General features: G+C 56.2%; 2 protein-coding genes across 3 annotated transcripts; one reads left to right on the forward strand and one right to left on the reverse strand.

Moving 5' to 3' along the window:
- The first annotated feature begins 53 nt into the window (after positions 1–53).
- On the forward strand, positions 54–8348 carry SLC35B2 (solute carrier family 35 member B2). 2 transcript variants are annotated; one of them, XM_024193779.3, is made up of 4 exons: positions 54–2275; positions 3630–3823; positions 4394–4554; positions 6108–8348. In XM_024193779.3, the coding sequence occupies exons 2-4, from the start codon at positions 3646–3648 to the stop codon at positions 7044–7046; spliced, it is 1278 nt and encodes a 425-aa protein (XP_024049547.1). In that variant the 5' UTR covers positions 54–2275; positions 3630–3645; the 3' UTR covers positions 7047–8348. The 2 variants fall into 2 exon arrangements, with proteins under 2 accessions (XP_024049547.1, XP_026505383.1); XM_026649598.2 differs by having other exon boundaries at positions 54–260.
- Positions 8349–12405: 4057 nt separating this feature from the next.
- Positions 12406–21473, reverse strand: HSP90AB1 (heat shock protein 90 alpha family class B member 1). Its single transcript, XM_026649599.2, has 12 exons — positions 21390–21473; positions 20799–20945; positions 19853–20059; positions 19331–19490; positions 18583–18716; positions 17676–17993; positions 16849–17014; positions 16360–16550; positions 15826–15973; positions 14976–15244; positions 14074–14407; positions 12406–12992 (listed from the first exon to the last, which is right to left on the reverse strand). The coding sequence occupies exons 2-12, from the start codon at positions 20943–20945 to the stop codon at positions 12883–12885; spliced, it is 2184 nt and encodes a 727-aa protein (XP_026505384.1). The 5' UTR covers positions 21390–21473; the 3' UTR covers positions 12406–12882.
- Positions 21474–21741: the final 268 nt, after the last annotated feature.

The raw sequence follows: 21741 nt of genomic DNA on the forward strand, positions 1-21741 counted from the left end.
CCAGATCAGAGTGCCCCCTCACAGGCCAGAGAAGCCCAAGGCCTCCTGGAGCCAGGCCCTTCCCTTGTTGACTGAGTGATGTTGACACTCTCTGTTCCACCACCGCAGGAGTGTCCTGCTGGTAATACTCTGCACAGGGAGCTAGATAAGGTCTGCCAAGTTCACCGTGGCCCTGAAGGCTGCTGAGGGAGAGACTTGTTGCAGCCATGCGTCCCCCTCACTCCAGGCTCCATGCTGCTGGCAGATCAGGCACTGTCAAGGTCAGTCTGCTGTAGAAATCCAGGGGCTATGGCTCGTCCGTTGGGTGGGATGGGAACTCCCGCTGGGTGGATGAACGTAGCCGGTCATGTGATCTCCCACTCCCCAAAGAATTGAAGAAAAGTTGCTGCAATGGCACTGACATCTGGTTTGGCCTCTTTAAATAGGCACCAGCAGCGGTGTCAGGAGTGAGGGGCATGGGTGGAGCTGCATGTGGGGAGCCCAGCGTGAGGATAGCAGGAGGCTGTGGGTCAGGATTATGGGGCACTGGCTGAGCTGCGGGTGGGGGGAACCCAGGGCTGGTACAGCAGGGTGGGGACTGCAGGTTGTGACCGAGGAGCTGTGTGAGGAGCCCATGGGGCAGGGGATTTGTTTGTTCTAAGGGTTCCTCTCTCCCCTTCCCTGTGGTCTTAGAGTTGAGCTAGGTTAGGTGGGTTTTACTCTGCACAGAGGGGTCTTTCCCGACTCCTAGTCCAGGGCCCAAGTGCTGAGGTGCCTGAAAGGCTAAGTTAGAAACTCCAGGGGAAGGGGAGGGTCAGGGGCTCTGTCCCGCCCTGGCTTTGGGATTGTGCGTCAGAAAGCTGCCCCTTCTCTGGGAAGGGGAACAGTAGCTGAGTTTGTCCTCCCAATTTCCTGGCCGCTCTGTGGGCCTGAGCCTATGAAAGCTCCTTTCATGCCTGGTGAGTGCTGCCGAGCTCTGGCTCTGTGGTGCTACCTGTAACACTAGCCACCCTGTTGGAGAGGGGAGGGACCTGGTGCGTGGAACTGTCTGGCGGGGCCTGCTAGCTAAAGGGATAGAGCGAGCCATTGTCCGGCTGCACCCTCCCTTTCGCTTTGGGCCTGGGATACCAGAGCTGTTACTCCTCCCACGGGGGCTTGGAGGGGGCCAAGGAGGTATCAGCAGACACCACCCAACTACCAAACCGTTTATCACTCACCCTCTCTGAAATCTCCCCAGCCCTAGGGATTATCAGTGGTGGAGGCTGGCCTTAGCTCTCTCCCTGGCTGACCCCTCCTGCTATCCTCAGCACAGGTGTTGGTCCAAGTATCAGGTGGGAGGGATATACCCTGTCTGCTAGCCCCGACCCCACTCCTGCAGTTCAATGTAGTTTAAATCTGACCTCAGTGAAGCAGGGGGCACGTCTCCTGCTGGCCCCACCCCAGTGCCCAAGGTACCATGGCCACTGTGATCAATAAGGATTTAATTCTGAATGAGGACAATTCAGACAAGTTAGGTGGGGGGGTGTATGTAGTTTCACCCCAGATGCCTACGGTTGGGCCCAGGGGTTAACGTACAAGAACCCCGTGTGTGTGTCCCTTGCTGCAGGAGATGCTAATGAGGGGAGCAGAGGTGGGATTTCTGTGGGATGGTGCTAAGTCAGTGATGCCCTCAATGTCGCTAGCAAGAACCCAGTCTGCACAGAAATGTTCTCGGGCCCCTCTTCCTTAGGGACACCAGGGTTATCGAACTGTTTCCCTGCTATGTCAGCACCCAGCTGTTGCAGCATGTGATAATGTGAACCAGACAGCCCCAGAGAGGAGCAGCGGTTTGAACTTCTCTGGGCTGAGAGTTTCTGTATTGTTAGTCACACGAGGGAGGGAATTTTCTGCGCAAATTGCGGTGTCTGTCTTGACAAGGTCCTTAGAGTTTGGGTGTCCCTTTCTCAAGGCTGTTTGGGGAAGGGAAATGCCCCCGAGGCCTTTCCCTGAGAGGGAAAGGAGGGGTTGTAGGTGGTGGGATGTCAAAGGCAACTTTCTTTCCTGTCTTTAAGGCCCTGTTACTGATATAGACTCTAGGCTGCTATAGGTTAAATTTATATCCATGATCCCCATAGCCCTGATACTGAGGGTCCTCAATGGAGGCTCCCTTTAGGACCCATCAATGCGCCTTTGTTATAATGAACACTTTACCCTTCTCTGGCCCCTTCCATGAGAGGACCCCGCAGCACTTGAGACATTAATTCAGCCTCGCAGCCCCCGTGGGAGGATACTATCATCATCCCTATTTTACAACCAGGTAAACGGAGGCGTGAGCCGGGGAAGGGACTTGCCCAAGGCCACAGATTAAATCAGTAGTTGCCAGGAATAGAACCCAGGAGTCCTGACCCCCCAGTGCCCTGATCTAACTTAGTAGGCGGTTCTGACCCAGTCTAATTGCTGTGGGCAGGTGTGTGTATAGGAAGTCATCATTTGGGGGATGCAGTGACCCTAGTATCCGCTGACCCAGATCTCCACCTTGCATGCAGGCCTTGTTCCTGTTCTTGTAATGTAACGCTGTCCCAGGAGATGAGTTGGAGGTGAGGGCGATGCTGGGCCTATCCCATGTGGGGGAGAACCCCAGTTGGACCCTGTGGACCCCTACTGTGTTAATGGTGGCAGATTGGTGGCTAAGCCGGTGTGGTGTGAATGCTGGATACTCCCAAGGAGGGTGGTATTAAAATTCCCACCCCATATGCCTATGGGAAAGTTCCTGAGCCCAGATGCTCTCTCTGGCGTTGAGGATGAGCCTTGGAGATTGGAGAGCCTCTCAGCTCTAGCGAATGGCCTTGCACATTCTAAGCTCTGTGTGTCCCGTCATCACCTTCCCCACCTCCCCCTGCTGCAGCAGGATGTGAGGGGTGGCTCCCAGCTGGGCCCTCCCCTGAGCCACCGCTGCTGTTTGCTTTACAGGAAGGTGCTGAAACAGGAGCTGCAGGGTGGGAGCTGCTGCTTCCATTTCGTGGCTCCCTTCCCCCCCCCCCCCATAAAAGTGCGGCTGAAGGTGAAACACCTGCCAGTAAGAGCCCCAAAGAGGAAAAGCATTTGGAGCTGGTGTGTGTGTAAAGCCATGTCACTAGCACCATCCAAGACGCTCCGAGAGCCCGAACGTTCAGAGCTGCAAACGCCCTGGCTCCTAAAACCCGAGCAAACAACATTCCTTTCTCTTGTGCCCTTGACCTCCAAGCGCCCTGCACACTGGAGTTGCTTCACCCACCCCCGAAACGTAGCCACCTCTGGGGGTGGACGCAACAACTGTTTGACAGTCTCACACCAACACCCGACGAGAAGGGAGGAAGACTCCTGTACCCAATTGAAACTGGGGAGGCGTTTAGGGAGGCTGAATGGAATTTAGCTGGGACGCACTTCAAACCGCTGAGAAGTTTTCCCCTGTTCCCTGGTGACTTACACCAATGTTCCATTTGGGCTGAACTTTGATCACAGTGTCGCGTGTTGAAGGTGCACCTGGGTAACTCCCAAAGCAGGGGGAGGGGACCTTACACTCCCAGCTTGCCTCTGACTTGGTGACTGGGAAGGTGGAAGGAATCCTGGTGTTGCTGGCTGGGCCAGTGGCCCCCCTGCAGCTCACCGCCTGGATTGCCTTCTCTTGGCAGGTTGTGCCTGGCTGTCATGCTGGCTGCTCTCCCCACCATGGCTGCCAATGAAGTGGTATCGGCCGCCCTACAGGACTCGTGGGGGGACTTCTGGCTCTTCCGTTTCTTCCTTAATGCTGCGGGCTATGCGAGCATCATGGTGCCAGGGTTTCTGCTCATCCAGTACTTCAAGAGAAAGAATTACCTGGAGACAGGTAAGAGGGGACCAATGCACCTCAATTCCAACCTCCGTCCCCCTGGGCTCGCCTCAGACCTCTGCCAATGCACCTCAGTTCCAACCCCCAGCTCCTCTACCTCTCTGCTGTTCCGGCCCCTTGCAGAGCTCTCTCGTTGCTTCAGTGCCAGCTAGGGGCTACCCGGAGACAGCCAAATTCATCTAGCTCATCTCCACGGCTTTATCTCAACAGTGACCACTGTGGCTGTTTCCTGTTAGATATTCTGGAATCTGTTAGAGCAATCGGTATAGGGCACTGTGGGTAATGCGCAGAGCCCCTCAGATCTGCAAACGGGTGAGCTCTCAGCTCTGGGTGCCTGCCTACTGTCTGTTCTCAGCTGGGAAGGGCCCTGTTGACAAAGGAGGATTGGGGGTGGGAGTGAGCCAATTGAAGGTGCTTTATAGATACAGGCCACAGAAGGCCCCAGGCTCTACCTTGCCACAGCCCAGACAGGTTGGTGGGTGGGTTAGCACTGGCAGGGGGGTTTGGGAGGGAAGAAAGCCTCCCTCCTAAGTTAACGTGACCTCCCTGGTTCTCTCAACCCTCCAGGCCGCGGCATTTGCTTCCCCGTCATCAAGTCGTGTGTCTTTGGCAGCGAGGCCAAGTCCGCACACCCAGATGACATCTCCCTGGCGGCTCGGAATGAGACCATGGAGTCCTCGACGGCCCAGCAGATCCTCAAGCTGCTCTTCTGTGCTGCTGGCCTTCAGGTAGAGCCCTGACATGTTCATAGCCATCCTGCCGTGGGGCGGAGATGGAGCAATGACCTGGGGCAGGTTGCCAGTTGGTGGCCTCAAGAGACTGAGTCCCAGCAGCCAATGTTCTCATGGAGTTTTGCTTGGCAGCATTGCATGGTGGGACACGTAGTCTCTGTGGGGCACTCCTTTTTTGTGTGCTCCAGGCTGCTTGCCAGGGTGGCCCTTTGAGTGTCTTGGAGAGCCATTCAGACAACGTCTGGTGGGCTGGAAGCTATTGTCTGTCTGCTCTGTGCTCTCCGCACACCTGAATGGGTGAGCTACTGCCATTTAGAACTGGTTTTTGAATTTCGTTCTGGCCCCCCCACTGTGTTTCATGCATCAGAGCACTATGCAGTTTAACCCGTGTTCTCACCTCTGGGGCTGGAATGTCCTAAACTCAGGCTCTGCCCCTAGGTAGATTTGATTAGGAAACTGAAAAAAATCTCTCCAGTGTTTGAGTTCAGCTGAGATGAATAGGAAACTGTGATCCTGCTTCTTTGAGTCATAGCTACAGGAAAAATGCCCGAAATGCTGCCTGAACAATGAGAGGAGGGACTGCCTCGTGATGGAGGCACTGGATGGGGACTCAGGAGATCAGCGTTCAGTTCTTGGTTCTGTCACAGACTCGCTATGTGATTTAGGGCAAGTCACTTTCTCTCTCTGTATGTCAGTTTCCCAGCGGTACAGTGGGAGGTAGGAGAATAACTCCATTATGTCTGTGAGGAGCTCCAATACTGTGGCAGCAGGGCCATATAAGTACCTTGATGGACAGATGATAGTCCTCACAGAGGGCAGTTTCCTCTGGGTTTGCAATTAGAATTGGTTTTGATTTAAGAAATGACCTAGGAAACTAAATGCAAAAACCTGTGTTAATGCACCATCAAGGCTGCGGAGTTAAAGAGCAGGAACTGCAGTGTGAAGGTTCCACCGGCATCAGGATCTTGGGCACATCTTTGCCATGTTGTCTATTCCTGTTTTTCTGGTTAAACAGGCAGCTTAATACAGAACTGTTTATCTTGTGAAGTGTATCCCATAAAGTGTACTAGGGCAGAGTTAATGCGACTGCTGGGACACTTGCTTTGCCATTTCCTGTGTTGTTTGAGTTTGTGGCTATGCACTCGAGAGCCGGAACAGGTTTTTCATTGGGTATTTACAGCCTTAACTGTAGGGGGAGCTGGCCGCGGGCGGAGAGTGCTCTCCAGATCTGTGCGTAATGAAATGCTGCCCATTGATCCCTCTGCACACAGCTGGGCAGGAGCCAGGCTGATTTCTCCCCTGGCTCTCTGGTGGGGGCAGTGGGAGTGAGGATGAAGTGGCTGGGCAGGCCGGTTCACTGCTCCCCAGCTGGATGTGGTGGTGGCAGGCACCATCTCTTTGCTGGGTGCATTGGGTATGCAGGAGGGGGGCCTGGTCCCTGCTGGGTGCAAATGGAGAGATGCTCAGACAGGACTGTTCCTCCCTGCGTGCGGTGGCTGCTGGCTGCCATCCCTACTCCTCACTCGCCCTCTGCTCTTCGTGCCTTGCAGGCTTCCTACCTGACGTGGGGCGTCCTCCAGGAGCGGGTCATGACCCGAACATATGGGGCCACCGAGACAGATCCTGGTGAGAAGTTCAAAGATTCCCAGTTCCTCGTCTTCATGAACCGGATCCTGGCCTTCACCGTAGCCGGCCTGTACTGTGCCCTGACCAAGCAGCCGCGCCACGGCGCCCCCATGTACAAGTATTCCTTTGCCTCGCTCTCCAACATCCTCAGCAGCTGGTGCCAATATGAGGCACTCAAGTACATCAGCTTCCCTACCCAGGTGCTGGCCAAGGCCTCCAAGGTGATCCCGGTCATGCTGATGGGCAAGCTGGTGTCGCGCAAGAGCTACGAGTACTGGGAGTACCTGACGGCGGTGCTTATCTCGGTGGGGGTCAGCATGTTCCTGCTCTCCAGCGCCCCCACCAAGCACCTCTCCACCGTCACCACCTTCTCAGGGGTGGTCCTCCTGGCCGGCTACATCGTCTTCGACAGCTTCACCTCCAACTGGCAGGACGCCCTCTTCACCTACAAGATGTCCCCGGTGCAGATGATGTTTGGGGTGAACGTCTTCTCCTGCCTCTTCACGATGGGCTCGCTGCTGGAGCAGGGCGCCCTGCTGGAGTCGGCCCGCTTCATGGCCCGCCACTCCGAGTTCGCAGCCCACGCCGTGCTGCTGTCCATCTGCTCCGCCTTTGGCCAGCTCTTCATCTTCTACACCATCAATCAGTTTGGGGCGGCCGTCTTCACCATCATCATGACGCTGCGCCAGGCTTTTGCCATCCTGCTCTCCTGCCTCATCTACGGGCACGCCATCACCGTGGTGGGCGGGCTGGGCGTGGCCGTGGTCTTTATGGCTCTCTTCCTGCGCGTCTATGCCCGCAGCCGCATGAAGAAGCATAGCAAGAAGCTGCCCGTCGGCGAGGTCCCAGTGCAGAAGGTTTAGGGGCCATGGGACAGACCATGCCCTCCTCCCCTCTCCCACTGCAGGGCACTTGCTTTATTTCTGTTCTCTTTGTGAACCTATTGAGGAGAGGAGGAGAAACAATGACTCCCTTTGCCAACTGCTTTTCCTGGACAAGGAGCTGGAGTGGGCTTGGAGGAAGTGAGGTGCTTTCCGGGCCTCCACCACACCTTTCTCCTGTTGCCTTAATAGGTCTGAGTATTTCACTTCCCTGAGATCACCCCAGGAACGGAGCAGGGGGCAGGTCTAGTTCCCAGGAGTGCAGTGGGGTTAACTCCTGCCCTAGCTCCATCTGGTACTCGGGGCTTCTCTTGAAGATTATTTATGAACAAGGGAGCTTTATTCCCTGGCACTTTCTTGTCTCCAGCTTCACTCCCCATTTCTTTCCTCACTACAGAGCCGATAGTAAGAGAACGGCAAGAAAACACTATCATTTTTCTTTACAAATACGTATGATTGAGAGAGAAGCTCCAGTCTCAGCCTGCCCCAGCAGCAGGTGGTGTAGGGAGCGGGGCAGGAGCGCTGGCTGGACGGGGGGGCAGCTCTCAGCTACATCAGTCCCTGCCTTTCCCAGCAGGAGGCGCTGTTGGGAACGGGGCAGGAGCATGGGGCCTCCCTAGCCACATCCCATTACCAGGGCTGGTAAAAGAGCTGCTGCGTAGCAGTCTGAATTTGTGGCAGGTGCCTCTTGAACAGTAGCCTTGTCCTTGCTGGCTTGGCAGGTCGCGCTCTACGCTGTCCCTGCTGGGAGCCTTCTCCATTTCTGTCTCCTGGCCTGGCCCTTCTGCTCCATTCCGTTCGCGTTTTGTGCTGCTTTTCCTTTCTTGTTTACGTTTACTCTTGTCATAGGTTTGAACTAGAACTCCCAGGATCCCCTAAGGGCTCTTTCTGCTCTCTGGCTTCGGGGATTCGTAATTGGCTCCTGCCCTTTAGAAAAGCACAAAGATCCCCTTCCTGGGATATCCCTCCTTGTTTCTCCTTTTTCCTGCCAGCAGGAGGTGCTAGCACCAGCCCACTCAGCAGCCTAGCTAGGGCTTTGTGGTACGCAGCGGTCCCGGAGACAGGACAAAGCCCAGCCCAGGTTCCTTTTCCCTGCACGTGGCTGCTCTCAATCCTGGATGCAGGGAGCCACTTGCCCTGGCTCCACCTCGGGAACCTGGGTTTGACCCAGTAACGGTTTTGTTTCCAAACAGACCAGGCCTCCCCCATCTGCTAGGGGAATGGTTTGGGTACTTTTAAAATGCAAGTTGGTCTCTTTTTATTTTATTAAATTAAAAAGCTGCTGCAAACAGTGCCCCTGGGTGGACTGTTGGGGTCTGAATGCTCTTGGGGGCGGGGGGAAGACACTGCTCCTGGGAGCTCTCTGGCTAGGGACTTTGATGCCATTGTGGCTGAAGGGTGCACACTGACTTTCTCACCCCCTCCCCCTGGGGCAGCAGGGTAGCATTATTAGCCCCAGCCTACAGATGGGGGAACAGGCCCAGGGCCTTGCCTGAGGTCACCCAGGAATGGTGGGGTGGACCCTGGTATTGAACCCAGCTCTCCTGAGTTCTAGTCTAGGGCAGAGCCAGGTTCAGGGGTTTGGGCTCGCACTGTGTCCCAGCCTGAGCCCTCTGCACACGCCGGCTGCTCATTGTCCCTGTTTGTGTGGCTGGGAGGGCAGCTGTTAGCTCTCTGTGCCCTGAGTCTGGCTGCATAAATGTCTTGTTCCTGGGCAGTACGCTCTGGTCAGCCTGCCTGTAGGTTCAGCCATGGCCTCTTCTAGCTCTGCCTTCCACTGCTGAGTAGGGGCCACTCTATGCCCTGCTGAGCGCCTGCCACCCAGAGTCTCCATTGCTGTAACAGGCCGTAAAGGAGTAAAGCCTTCATGGAGCTGTGTTCTGTGCCAAACCCCAGCTTCAGACCCTCCACCCTAGAGGAGGAAGGTGTGGGGAGCAGTTAGTCAAGAGCTAGCAGGATGGAAAGCTGTTTGAAGAGCCAGGGACTAGCCTCCCTGCTAGGCTAACACTGTTCCATAAAAGTGCTCAGATGACTTCACTTGTGGTCACCTGCTCTCAGAAAGGATTGAGCAGCAAGAGAGGGGGTCAGAGCTGGGTGACAATACTCAGTGACTGGGAGAGACTTCCATGTCAGGAGAGACTGAAAAACGCAGGGCTGTTTTATTGGAGAGATGAAAAGCGAGGACATGAGTGATCTATAAAAGGTAGGTTGGCCATTGCTCTTCAACCTTTGTCATAACACCAGAGCCAGGGGCTATGCTGACACTGAAAGGTGCCAAATTCAAAATGGATAAAAGGAGACACTCAGGTAGTGACTGTTAGTCTGTGGAACTCACTGCCACACTATTCTACAGTGGCGAAGAGCATAGCAGAATTCAGAAAAGGAGCAGCCATTTGTATGGTTAATGAGAACTGCCCCATTCAGACTGCTGGTTAAAAATAGAAAGGTGATAAACCCCCCTGCTTCAGAGCATATGCCAGCCACTGCCTGGTGGTGTGTGGGGAGAAACTGCTCCTGTGAGCACATTGTCCTTTCTGGGTTTTTTTTTTTTTACCGTTTTCCACTGAAGCATCTGGCACTGCCCATTGTCAGAGGTGAGAATACCTGTTTGCTAAGGTACAACTTCCACTGCTTTCTCCCTCAGCCACCTCTGCCATGGTGCAGTCGTGCAAACTAGAGCAGGTCCCCTGCAGTTGGTGGTAATAAATAGCCTGTCTGCCATACCATGCACTGCCAGGGCGAGAGCAGCTACTTTAGAAATGACACTTCTCAGAGGGGGACACTACCAACCTGTCCCCAGCCCAGTGCCCCTTCCTAGGTGTTGGGAAACTGCAGGGCAGTAACAGAATGGTGGAGGGCAGGCTGGGTTAGTGGGTTGCCCAGAACATATGTGTAGAACAGGGGTGGTTTTGCCCCAATTTGCCCACCTTGGTTGAGCCCCTCCACTTTGCCCCTGAAAAAGTGGGGGTGAGTGGGTACCAGTTAAAGTTTTGTTGAAAGGGGGAGGTGATTGTTTTTGGAATGGGTCCTTTTTTTTCGCATGCAAAAATATTTTTGTTTGAAGAACATTGGCCTACTCCCCCACATGATTGCCGGGCCAGGGGTGCTGTTCAGCACAAGCCCCAGAATGTCTGAATGTGCCCCACAGCTGCTAGCCTTTAATGTAACAGTGGGGGACTACAACTCCCAGCATGCAAGGTAGCCCACAAGCCCCAGGGCCGTACTCTGGGGCACAGCCCCTGTTGCATGCTGGGAGCTGTAGGCTCTGCCCCTTTGTGTTGAAGATGGAGATTGCTCCATTTTGTGCAAATATCACACAGGCTGTGGCTCCTGCCAAGCAACCAACAAAGCACTTGGCTCAGGTGCCCCCCCTCCCAGCCTTGTGGACAGAGTTGCTGGGGGCTGCAGCTGGGGTAGGTATAAGTGCACTGGGCAGTAATACACTCTTCTTAGGACAAAAACTTGCAAAGCTCCTGTTAAGCCCCCACAAACCAGCAGGCAGCTGTGGCCAACCCCTCTCCCAACTATGCACCCAGCCACCATATAACTTCCAGACCTGACAGAGTTCTCCCACCTGTGACCTGGTCACTGCTCCCCCACTTCCATCCTGGTGGCTAGGAGCAGGAGAAGCACCTGCTGAGCAGAGGGAAGTTCTGGAGTTGCAGCATGTAGGGCCTGGTTGGGGAGCTGGGCCAACTGCATGGTAGGATGTAAAGACCAACCAACCAACCACAGAAATGGGAGGGGAGGTAACCACCAGCCTCCTACTGCTAAAGCTCCTGCCCCTCCCATTGAGGGTAAGGCTGGACTTTTCCTACAACTCCCCCCTTTAGACACCAAGCAACCGTTAGATCAATTAGCCCATCACAGCTGCCCTCTGGCCAACAGCAGCCCTGATGATTGTGAGGTAGTGCAACCTCGCAAGGTCCAGCAGCTGCCAGCACCCTCCCACAAGCTGGCTCTGCTCCTGAAGGCCCATCCATCTGAGTTGGGTCCTGGCTCGTTCTATCCCCCAGAGAGGAAGGGGCAGCCTGAGAATGCTCTGGCAGCTGTGATTCTACAGCAGCCCAGGTGTACAGCAAGCAAGGGCAGGGTTTACAGGGAGCGAATTAACCCCCAGAAGACAACCTGCAGGAGCTACATCTCTCCAGCGTGCACTGGCTCCAATACTGGGCCTTGGCAGGAGGAGGGTGCCACTCTGTGGCAAGGTTGGAGTCCTACACCTCTTCCATCCCCTTGGAGAGAAGCACAGGGACACTCCCTGCCCCGCAGCAGCTCTCCAGCCTGCCAGGTGGCCATGGGGGAAGGGTGAACTCTTCCCACACTGGCTCCATTAGGCCTCCTGCTGAAGACAGCAAGTCAAGTCAGATCTGGTGCTTCCTCTGCACCTGTGTTCCAGGACTAAGATCACCAGAGCCAAGGGAGCCTAGGAGAACACAGAAGCTCTTCCACAGTGTAGTTTTTAGACTACCCAGGCAGGGAAAGCAGCTACTAGCTCAAGCGGTAGATACTCAGCCATTACCTCGGAGGGTCCAGGTCAGCCCACAGCACAACAGGAAGAAAGCCCCTGAACTCCAGCTCCATTAAGGACATTACTACTTGTGCACTGAATTCGGGGTGTGCAAATTGGAATGGGATCTTAAAGTTCCTGGGGAGAGCAGGCTGAGGGCACAGGTTGCTGCTCAAAGACTTAGGGCAGTGTAGACTAGCTCCATTGTTGAGACAAGACTTGCGCAAATCTCAGCAGAGGCAGGACTCCCGATTCTGCCTTGGCCTTCCATAGCATTTGTACATGTGCAGCTGCCCCCTACCCATTGCTGAAAAAGGCAGAGGTGAGCTAACCCAGCTCCTCAGGAAGCCACTGTCAACGTGAGGTAGGTGCCCTCCACATGGGAAGCTGGAGGGTAAGCAACAGAGCAGGACGCGAAGTGGCTAGGAGCAGCAGAGACAAAGGAGCTGCAGCCCCAACCCCTGCCTTCCCTTTCAAGGACAAGCCCAGTTCCCTGCACTTGGCACACAGCCTGAAGTTTAGCAGGTGCTACTCTAGCAGCCAAATACACACGTGCCAAGCAGGGGCAACAGCATCGCAAGCCCCAGCCTCAGCTCCCGCTCCAGGGCCTTTCCTTAAGCTGACCCCCAGGGCAGGGGTATGAGTGCTTGGGGCTGCAACTGCTCTGAGCAGTTCTCAGAGAGAGAGCAGGGCCTTGAATGCAGCACTCAGCCGCCACAGAGCACTGCTCTCCACAACTGGTGCTGCAGTGGCCTGTCTCCCCCACACCTGCCATCACTCCCTTTGGGTGCTGCAGGGACTCCCAACATAACCCAGACAAGGCAGCCGCTGTGTAAACCGCATTCTCTATTTGATACTTTAATTAAATTTCAGTAGAACAAAAAACCAAACGGCCGACAAAATACAACATCCTACCCTAGGATGCAGGCAGCAGCCAGGGGGTGGGGATTGGGCTCCCTGCTGTGCTTGGGGGGAGGGGGCAGGGATGCTCAAGCTCAGTGCTCACCCCAGCTGGGGCGGGGTGGGTGCTTAGTGCCCAGGAGCAGCACAAGACCCCCCATGGGGGAAAATCAGAACCCATCAGCACAACCCACCCCCCCAAGCAGCTGGTTCAACACAAGCAGAAAGACAGATGGACCAGACAGGGCTGGGACCCTGCCACCCCACCCACTACTGACAGTGGGAAACAAGTGGGGAAACACAACACTAGGGGAGCCGAGGAGTCAGTAGCAGTTGCAGAGGCCAGGCCCTGCCCCTTCCAAGCAGAGATGATGCAGGGAGCTAAGATGGGAGGGGGAATGGCCCCCTTTAGTCCACCTCCTCCATGCGGGATGCATCTTCCTCCCCCTCCAGTGGGGGGATCTCATCAGGGACCGCAACACTGGGCTCCTCTGCAATCACCTCATCCTCATCGATACCTGGGGAGGAAGGGAGATGTGCAGGCCGGTTACTTTGAGGGCCACCCCCAGGCTATATCACACACAGACACATTGTGAGTGTGGCTAGGCCAGGGCCCTCTCCTGGAGGGCTGGGCAATGCATTTCCAGCCAATTTAGTCACAGCAGAAAACCAGCTTTCCATCAATGCTCTTTTGTGCATGCCAAAGCGCGTCTGCTTTCCCTGGAAAACGCACACTGCCTGTCAACAAGCCATGGCCTGAAAACCACCTTTCAGTTCAGAAATGCCGCCATGGTGCCTCCTGCCCCCATTCTCCTCCATGGGCCAAACTCACCAAGGGATTACATTCCCCATGATGCACCACAGGAGCTAATGGGAGAGTGGTGCATTGTGGGAGATTTAGTGAGGCCCACAGAAACAAATGGGAGCATGAGGCACAGAAACTACAACCCCCCCCCCCCCAAGGCCTGGTGGCAGCATTGCTGAATCAGAAGTTACCATGGAACGTTTTGGGTTTTCAATTTCTCACTGAAAAGTCAGTTTTCCACTAGGAAAAAAAGACCATTTTCAAACCAGTTCTCCTCCCATTTGCTGCCAACACCTGCCACCAGCCGGCTAATGCACATGCTGATTAGGTTACACACCACTCTAGCTTGCACAGGATAAAGTACATTTTAAACCCTCCTGTCATGGCATAATGGGATTTGCTTCATGCCAGGAGACAGCCCCTCCCGCAGGCCCTTCCCTCCACTGCACTTTCTGCTGTGAGCTAGGTGAGGAAAGCTCACCTTGGGACCACTCCTTCCATGAACTGAGGAAAGGATAAGCCAGGATTGAGGGGTCAGAGCTCCTTCTAGTGGCCAGCATGAGTGACCTTGGAGTGGGATGAGTTATTACCACTCCTTCCCAAGGAGGCCTGCTCTGTGCTGAAGCCAAAGACCAGCTCAACTGGCTAACATGCCCGACTTCTAGATTTCAGGGTAAGCCACCATGACCAGGATCTCTGGATCCCTGACATTGAAGGGCTGGAAAAAGCTCCTTCCCCAGTGTCTACCATCAAATGCCAACTCTTTGCGGCTCCCCGTCACCTGGGGCACTTACCCAACCCGAGCTTGATCATCCTGTAGATGCGGTTGGAGTGGGTCTGGGGATCTTCCAGGGAGAAGCCAGAGGAGAGCAGGGCTGTCTCAAAGAGCAGCACCACCAGGTCCTTGACAGCCTTGTCGTTCTTATCAGCCTCGGCCTTCTGGCGCAGGGTCTCCACGATGGGGTGGTCGGGGTTGATCTCCAGGTGCTTCTTGGCCATCATGTAGCCCATGGTGGAGTTGTCCCGCAGTGCTTGGGCCTTCATGATACGCTCCATGTTGGCCGTCCAGCCATAGGTGCTGGTGACAATGCAGCACGGTGATGAGACCAGCCGATTTGAGATGGTGACCTGCGGAGGCCAGGCAAAAACAGCAGGGTCTAGTGCCTCTGACTGGGTCTGGTCACAACAGAAGCAGGGACCCCAGCCCTTACGTCAGGCTCAGCCGGAGACACCCACAAACGGCCAAGGAGGCACAGGCAGTGGAGACCTGGCTGCAGGGAAGGGCACAGACACCCTCAACAGCATCTCCCCTCTGGCTTTGCCACATCACCACCACATCCCAAGGACAGACAGCCCTGAAGGGATCTCCCAGCCAGCTTCAGGAACACTGCCTGGGACAGCACCGGCAGCTCAGCCAACCCCTTGGTACCCAGTGCACATTCCCACAGCACTACCCCTACAATCATTTGGGTCAGTGCCCCTCACCTGCAGCCCAGCTGCTTAGAGCAAGATGCTGCAGTACATGCTGGGACCTGTAGTCTCCTTCAGCTGATCCTCTGCCGGAGACAAGAAAGACCAGAGGCCATGCACTGAGCCAGGGTCCAACCCTTGTCTGCATTCAGTGGTGCCCTGCTCTCCTTCCCCACCGAGCCAGGACTTGGCCCTGGGCTGGGATTCGCATCCCACCCCAGCTTACCTTCTCAACCTTCTTATCCAGGATTTCCTTCATGAGCTTGCAGAGGTTCTCAAACTTCGCCTTGCTTTCCTCCATCTTCTTCTTCTCGTCCTCATCCTCGGGCAGCTCCAGCCCCTCCTTGGTGACCGACACCAGGCTCTTGCCATCAAACTCCTTGAGCTGCTGCACGCAGTACTCATCGATGGGCTCCGTCATGTACACAACCTCGAAGCCGCGCTTCCGCACACGCTCCACAAAGGCGGAGTTAGCTACTTGCTCCTTGCTCTCACCTGTGCTGGGGGAAACAAGAGGTCACCAGGGCTCGGAGCTGGCTACACTCTGGGGTTTCCAGCAGTCCCCTGGCAGGGACCGGCTAGAATTCAACATCACCCTCGTTGGGGCCATGTTTCAGCCGAAGTCCTATTACAAGGGTCTACTGGCCTGGCCATTCCCTTAGAGAAATGAGGCCACAAAACTTGGATACCCACCTCCCAGACAAGGATTCCAAAGCACCTGATTAACAAGAGCCTCTCTCTAGGAAGTAGAAATTCTGGGGAGGAGGCTCATACAAGCCCACCTGCCGGGGGAAACTCTGTCACACCAGCGACCAGAGGAGCCAGGTAGTAACTAGGCAGAAGAGTCCCATTCTGGGGTTAAAGGAGGGGTCCCCACGGGAATCTAACCCTCTTGGTGTTGCATTAGCTACATCAAAACCCAGCATGCTGAGGAGATCCCCATTCTGAGGGACAGCCTCTCCCCCCTCCCCCCCCGGGGGGGGGGGCAGCAGCGGAGTGGGGGAGGCAGGCAACATGCCCAGGTGATGGGGATGGGGTAGGAGGGAGGTTTGGCCCCCCCGGCCAGCAGCCCTCACCTGTGATGTAGTAGATGCTTTTCTGAGTCTCCTTCATGCGGGACACATACTCAGAGAGCGAGGCCACCTCATCACCAGACTGCGACGTGTGGTAGCGCAGCAGCTCCGACAGGCGCTTCCGGTTGGTTGAGTCCTCATGGATCCCAAGCTGGGGGCAGAGGAGGTTGATTTATACGCATGCTCCAGGAAGTGGCTCACTAACGCTCTCCTGCCCTCAAGAGCTGGGAAATCTAGCCCCTCCCTGCAAACACCCCACCCACACCCAAGGGCTGAGGTTGGGGGCAGATGCAGTGAGGGAGGCATTCCCATTCAAGCACCCTGGGGCACACTTGCTAAGACGACAGATTGTTTGGCCTCTCTGCTCCAGAGCCCTGCCAGGAAGAGCAGATTTGAGCCATGAGCCTGGCCCAGAGAAGTCACCATCTTGGAGCAGATCAGAGACTAATTCTGGCTCCTCAAGTGCCTGCCTGTGGAGCATGTCAAGGCACAGCAGCATCCCCTTTGCCCCCAGGTGGTGGGCTGGCTGGCTCTCACCTTGAGGTTCTTGGAGAAGGCCTCATAGAATTTCTTGTAGCTCTCCTTGTCCTCGGTCAGCTCTGTGAAGAGCTCCAGGCATTTCTTGACGATGTTCTTGCGGATCACCTTGAGGATCTTGCTCTGCTGCAGCATCTCCCGGGAGATGTTCAAAGGCAGGTCCTCAGAGTCCACCACACCCCGGATGAAATCTGAGGGGAGGAAAGAAGCCAAGGCCCAAGGAGGGTGATCAGAACAGCCAGGCTAACTCCATACACCCATCCCCCATGCATGAGAGCAGAATTGCCAAGCAGGAAGCCCAAGCTCCAGGCTGCATCAGGAGACCTGACCCTCTGCATCCCTCCCAGCAGTGCAAGGAGGCTGTATGATGTATGGGGGTGGTGCAATGGTGAGGGAGCAGCTAACATAGCTGGAAAATACCAGAAGCCGGGGAGCTGTTTAGAGAGGGAGCTCTGCACAAGGGCAGGGTGTTACACAGGAGGCTCTTACTCAGGTACTCTGGGATGAGCTCGTCACAGCTGTCCATAATGAAGACACGCCTCACGTACAGCTTGATGTTGTTCTTCTTCTTCTTGTTCTCAAAGAGGTCAAAGGGGGCACGACGTGGGATGAAGAGCAGAGCTCGGAACTCCAGCTGCCCCTCCACAGAGAAGTGCTGTACGTTGGGGGAGACAGGGGTGAGATGAACAAAACTCCCATGACTTCGTTCCTTTAACCCTCCTCTGGGGAGAGCCCTTCCCTTTGGCCCAGCTGCAGGAACACCCAAAGGGCCTTGGGTAGGGGGACTGAATGGCTACCTTGGAGCAAACTGCACAATGCATCAGACAGGCAGGTGGGACAACAAGCCTCCTAGCGCTCCCCTTCTTCCCCACTGTGCCAACATCTCCTCCTCCAGTGATTGCTGGGCAGGATCTAAGGCCCCCAAAGCAGCAGCTCCTACCCCCACTCGCTCATGCCAGAGTGGCAGCCAGGGCCTCAGGAGAACCCTGCACATCTGGATGAAGCAGGTGATTGGGAGTGAGGGTCATTCTGAGCAAAGGGCCAGCAAACCTGCACCACACCCAGGTGGGAGGCCCCATGCCCAGGGTCAGCAGGGATATGTCAAACAGTCTCAGCCGGGTGATTGGCTTCCCACGGTAGGAGAACTAGCTGCTGTTCATGGGCATCTCATTGGGTCTAAAGGAGTATTTTGGGGCCCCCCTTTCTATACTAGAGCCCACCCCTATGACAAAGAAATGTGGCCCTGTGCACTAATCCATCCTGCTTTGTGAGGTAAAGGGAACCTTGGCCTCTACCAGCCCAGCCCCTGCACCCACCTTGACAGCCAGGTGGTCCTCCCAGTCGTTGGTGAGGCTCTTGTAGAACTCTCCGTATTCCTCCTGGGTGATGTCATCAGGATTGCGGGTCCAGATGGGCTTGGTCTTGTTCAGCTCCTCCTGGTCGATGTATTTCTCCTTGATCTTCTTGGTCTTCTTCTTCTTCCCCTTACCACCCTCCTCTTCCTCCTCATCTGAGCCCACGTCCTCGATCTTGGGCTTCTCCTCATCCTTGGGGGCTGTGTCCTCATCCTCCTTCTCCCCCTTCTCTTCCTCTGCCTCATCGTCACTGATTTCCTTTTCCCGCTCCTTCTCTAGCTGTAAGGAGAAGTGCAAGAGGGTTATGGCCAAGGCACCTACCTTACTCAGGGCCTCCTACGTGCATGGGAGCCAGACAGGCAGGCAGATTGGGGCAGTGACAGAGACACCGTTGCCCCAAGGGAGATGGGAGTTTCAGTCTGATGGGTACCATGCAAAGGCTAAATATTGCAGTGATGCACTGCAGGTAAAGCACTGGTTCAAATTTCGCACATGGTGCCTTCCAGTGGCTGGGCTGACAAAGAGGATAAAGGATCTATAGCTACCACCAGCTGGTGAGACCTCCCACAGCTCATGCAATAGAGGCCCATGTAGGTGAAGTTCCAGCCCCAGTCCCTCGCCTGGTAGTTTAGGCAATGGCCCAAGGTGCCTGTACAGATTTTAGGGATGCGAGTCTGACTATGCAGTACACCCTTTCGGTGATCTCCACCCCCTAGCAGCAGTGAACTAGTCCCCACCCTTGTACCATTCTGCTGGCCAACTCCTGCAGCAGCAGAATGAGTGCACAGCCCTTGCCTCCAGACCCCAGTAAAGCCCATCACGCTCCATCTGGTCTTCCCATGGGTCCCACCCTCTCTCACATACGTACATAAAGGGTGATGGGGTAGCCGATGAACTGGGAGTGCTTCTTCACCACCTCCTTGACCCGCCGCTCCTCAAGGTACTCTGTCTGATCCTCCTTCAAGTACAGGATCACCTTGGTGCCGCGCCCGATGGGCTCACCTGTGACATCAGGAGAGAGGCAGTGGCATTACTGGCCACAGGCACTGGACAGAGCTCACTCTGCAGATCTCATGCCAATGCCAGGTGCAGCCCACAGCTAAACTAAAGGGAGGATCATCACAGTGTTTCTAATGAGAACCAAGGTCAGAAAACGCATCCATGAGCAGGGAGGGCAGATCCACAGCTACCACTGGCCCAGCACCAGGCTTAGACCATGGCTTTGGGTAGCACTGAGGGGCGCTTCCTCCCCCAGCTCCTACAGCTTAGACCTGGGACCTAATCCAAGCTGACAAGTCACTTAAGCGCCACATATGATACCATGAGCCTGGACCCTCTCCCCCTAGCTTCCCCACCAAGTGGCAGCTACAGACTACAACACCTCATCCCTCCATACCATCTTGTCACCAGCCACCTCAAACCACTCTGGGGGCCCCATGGTAGACACGGTGGGAGGGACATGGCTAGCTCCCCACAGACACCTCTCTGGGATTTGTGGCCGACAGGGTGGGAGGGGGATGACTAACTCTATACGGACCCCTCTCTCTGGGACCCCTTGGCAGACAGAGGGGAAAGGGATGGCTGATTCCCTGCAGACCCATCGCCACAGTCCATACCATGATCGGATTTGACAGTGAAGGAGCCCCCTGCCGATGACTCCCAGGCATACTGCTCGTCGTCATTGTGTTTGGAAATGACTACAACCTTCTCAGCCACCAGGTAGGCGGAGTAGAAGCCCACACCAAACTGCCCAATCATAGAGATATCAGCGCCGGCCTGCAAGAGGAAGGAGAATGGGTGAGAAGAGCAAGAGACCAGAGACAGGTGATGTCTGTGATGCAGCCAGGTGTGTCCCAATAGCAGAGAGCTGGGCCAAGGGCCAACACACAGAGATAAGGCCACAAATACAGACAGGGACAGGGCAGGGCACCGTCACCTCCTCTCTGTGCAGGAACACATGGACAAGCCAAAAGCACTGCAGGCTGCTCCCTGGGAGAACACAGGCCCAGAAAGGGGTCATCTCTTAGCCAACTACTGAGTGTTGAAGTTGCAAGGCCCTGTGGAGGACATGAGCCCACTAGATGCCCAGGCCCACAAGGACTCCAAGCGCTCTAGTGCACAGGCTGAAGGCCACTCACCTGCAGGGCTTCCATGAAGGCTTTGGTACCAGATTTGGCAATGGTGCCCAGGTTGTTGATGAGGTCGGCCTTTGTCATGCCGATACCCGTGTCCACCAAGGTAAGGGTTCGGTCCCGGGGGTTTGGGATGATGTCAATTTTTAGCTCCTTGCCACTGTCCAGCTTTGAGGGATCTGTCAGGCTCTCATAACGGATCTTGTCCAGGGCCTGGGGGAGGACAGAGACAGTTAGCAAGGCCCACCCACCATTCACCTGCTCCATGGATCCTGTACGCTCCCTGCTTTGGACAGTGAGGCCCATGGACTCTCAAGATAGCATCACCGTGGCACAGATCTGCCACAAAAGCTCTGGCTTCACTCAAACCCTTCCAGAGGGCAAAACAAGAGGCCCTACTTGAGAGAGGCACCCAGCTATCCCCTCAGAGCAGCATGCAGGGCAGAGAATGCCTAGAAACAAACAGGTGACACCAAATGCCAACTCCATTCCAGCTCCTCCAAGGGCAGCAGAAAAGAAACTAGGGGATAGGGGCCACTGCCAGCAGGGCTGCATCTTCTGCTCCTGCCAGGAGCTACGTGATTACTGATCTACTACTCCACCGAGAGCGTGGGGGTGGCAGGGGAGAAGAGGGGGATTATTTGGGGCTCTCCAACCCTTTCCTAAGGGCAGGTGACCACCAGCACATCTGGCATTAACCAGCCCCCTCGCTGGCAATCTTAGGACAAGGGCAGGGAGACAGAACCCCCCCTTAGGGATGAGTCCTGTAGGGCAGGGGCAAAGCACCTTACAGGGCCCTTTCATCACTAGCCGTGCATCTCTAAGGGCCTCGGCAGGTAGGGGAAATCAATGGTTGCCCTAGTAACAGGGGCGGGCAGTGCCCGCTGTACCCAGCGGCAGCACTGCAGAGCCCCGCACTCCCGCTGGGGGCGGGCGGGCCCCCCATGCTCACATCAGAGGCGTTGGAGATGATCTCCCGCAGGAAGATCTCCTTGTTGGAGTAGAAGGTGTTGATGATCAGGGACATGAGCTGGGCGATCTCCGCCTGGAAGGCGAAGGTCTCCACTTCCTCCTCCCCATGCTGCACTCCTTCGGGCATCTGAAAAACAAGGCCGGGCTCAGAGCTCCTGCCTGGCGCCCCGTCCCCCCCGTGGCCTGCTCCCCCCGGGGCGGCAGGGGCGCCGCCCGCCCGAGGCCCGCGCTGGGGACGGGGAGGCCGGGGCTGCGGCCTCCCGCCGGGTTCAGTGGCGGGCCGGCACCTGCTGAGCGACTAGGGCCCCGCTCCCCACCCCAGGCCGCGGCCCCGGATCCAAGGCCCGGCCCGGCGGAGGCTCCAGCCTTAGAGGCGGGGGCCGGGCGCTCCCGCAGCCGAACCCGCCGGGCCCCCGCCCCGAGGGGCCCCGCTCAACATGGCAGCGCCCAGCGGAGCCACGTGCGCCCCTCACCCCGGCGCCCCCAGTGCGGGGCGCGGCGCCCCCCGCCCCTCCCGGGGCCGAGCCCGCGCCCGCCCGCCCGCGCCGGGCCAGCCCCCAGCCGCCCTTACCGTGATGGGTAGCGGGAGATCGGGCAGGAGCGGGCTCGGTCCCTGGTGCTGGGACTGCGGCGCGGCCGGGAGAGAGAGAAAACGGGGCCGCCTCCGCCCGCCCTATATAGGGGCTGAGCCCGGCCCGGCCCCCGTCTCCCTCCGCCTTAAAAGGGCCGGGCTGGCTTTGCAGGGCCGGAGATTGCTGCGGCTCCTGGTATTTTGTCTCCCTGCAGCCCTTTCCCCACCATGCACAGAGGCCCCAGTTCTCCCTCTCACCCCAATACCCGGGAATGATTAAAGAATGATTAAAGGTCTAGAGAACATGACCTATGAAGGAAGGCTGAAAGAACTGGGTTTGTTTAGTTTGGAA

Source organism: Terrapene carolina, unplaced genomic scaffold (genome assembly GCF_002925995.2).
Source record: "Terrapene carolina triunguis isolate 2854851 unplaced genomic scaffold, T_m_triunguis-2.0 Scaffold85, whole genome shotgun sequence".
Classification (NCBI taxonomy): Eukaryota; Metazoa; Chordata; order Testudines; family Emydidae; genus Terrapene; species Terrapene triunguis.

Coding starts and splice junctions, on each gene's coding strand:
- SLC35B2 (XM_026649598.2), top strand. CDS start 232: ATGCTGCTGGCAGATCAGGCACTGTCAAG. Junction 3,824..4,393: donor AAAGAATTACCTGGAGACAG/GTAAGAGGGGAC, acceptor TCAACCCTCCAG/GCCGCGGCATTTGCTTCCCC. Junction 4,555..6,107: donor TCTGTGCTGCTGGCCTTCAG/GTAGAGCCCTGA, acceptor CGTGCCTTGCAG/GCTTCCTACCTGACGTGGGG.
- HSP90AB1 (XM_026649599.2), bottom strand. CDS start 20,945: ATGCCCGAAGGAGTGCAGCATGGGGAGGAGGAAGTGGAGACCTTCGCC. Junction 15,974..16,359: donor CCTTCTCCAAGAACCTCAAG/GTGAGAGCCAGC, acceptor CTCTGCCCCCAG/CTTGGGATCCATGAGGACTC. Junction 14,408..14,975: donor TGGATAAGAAGGTTGAGAAG/GTAAGCTGGGGT, acceptor TGGCCTCCGCAG/GTCACCATCTCAAATCGGCT.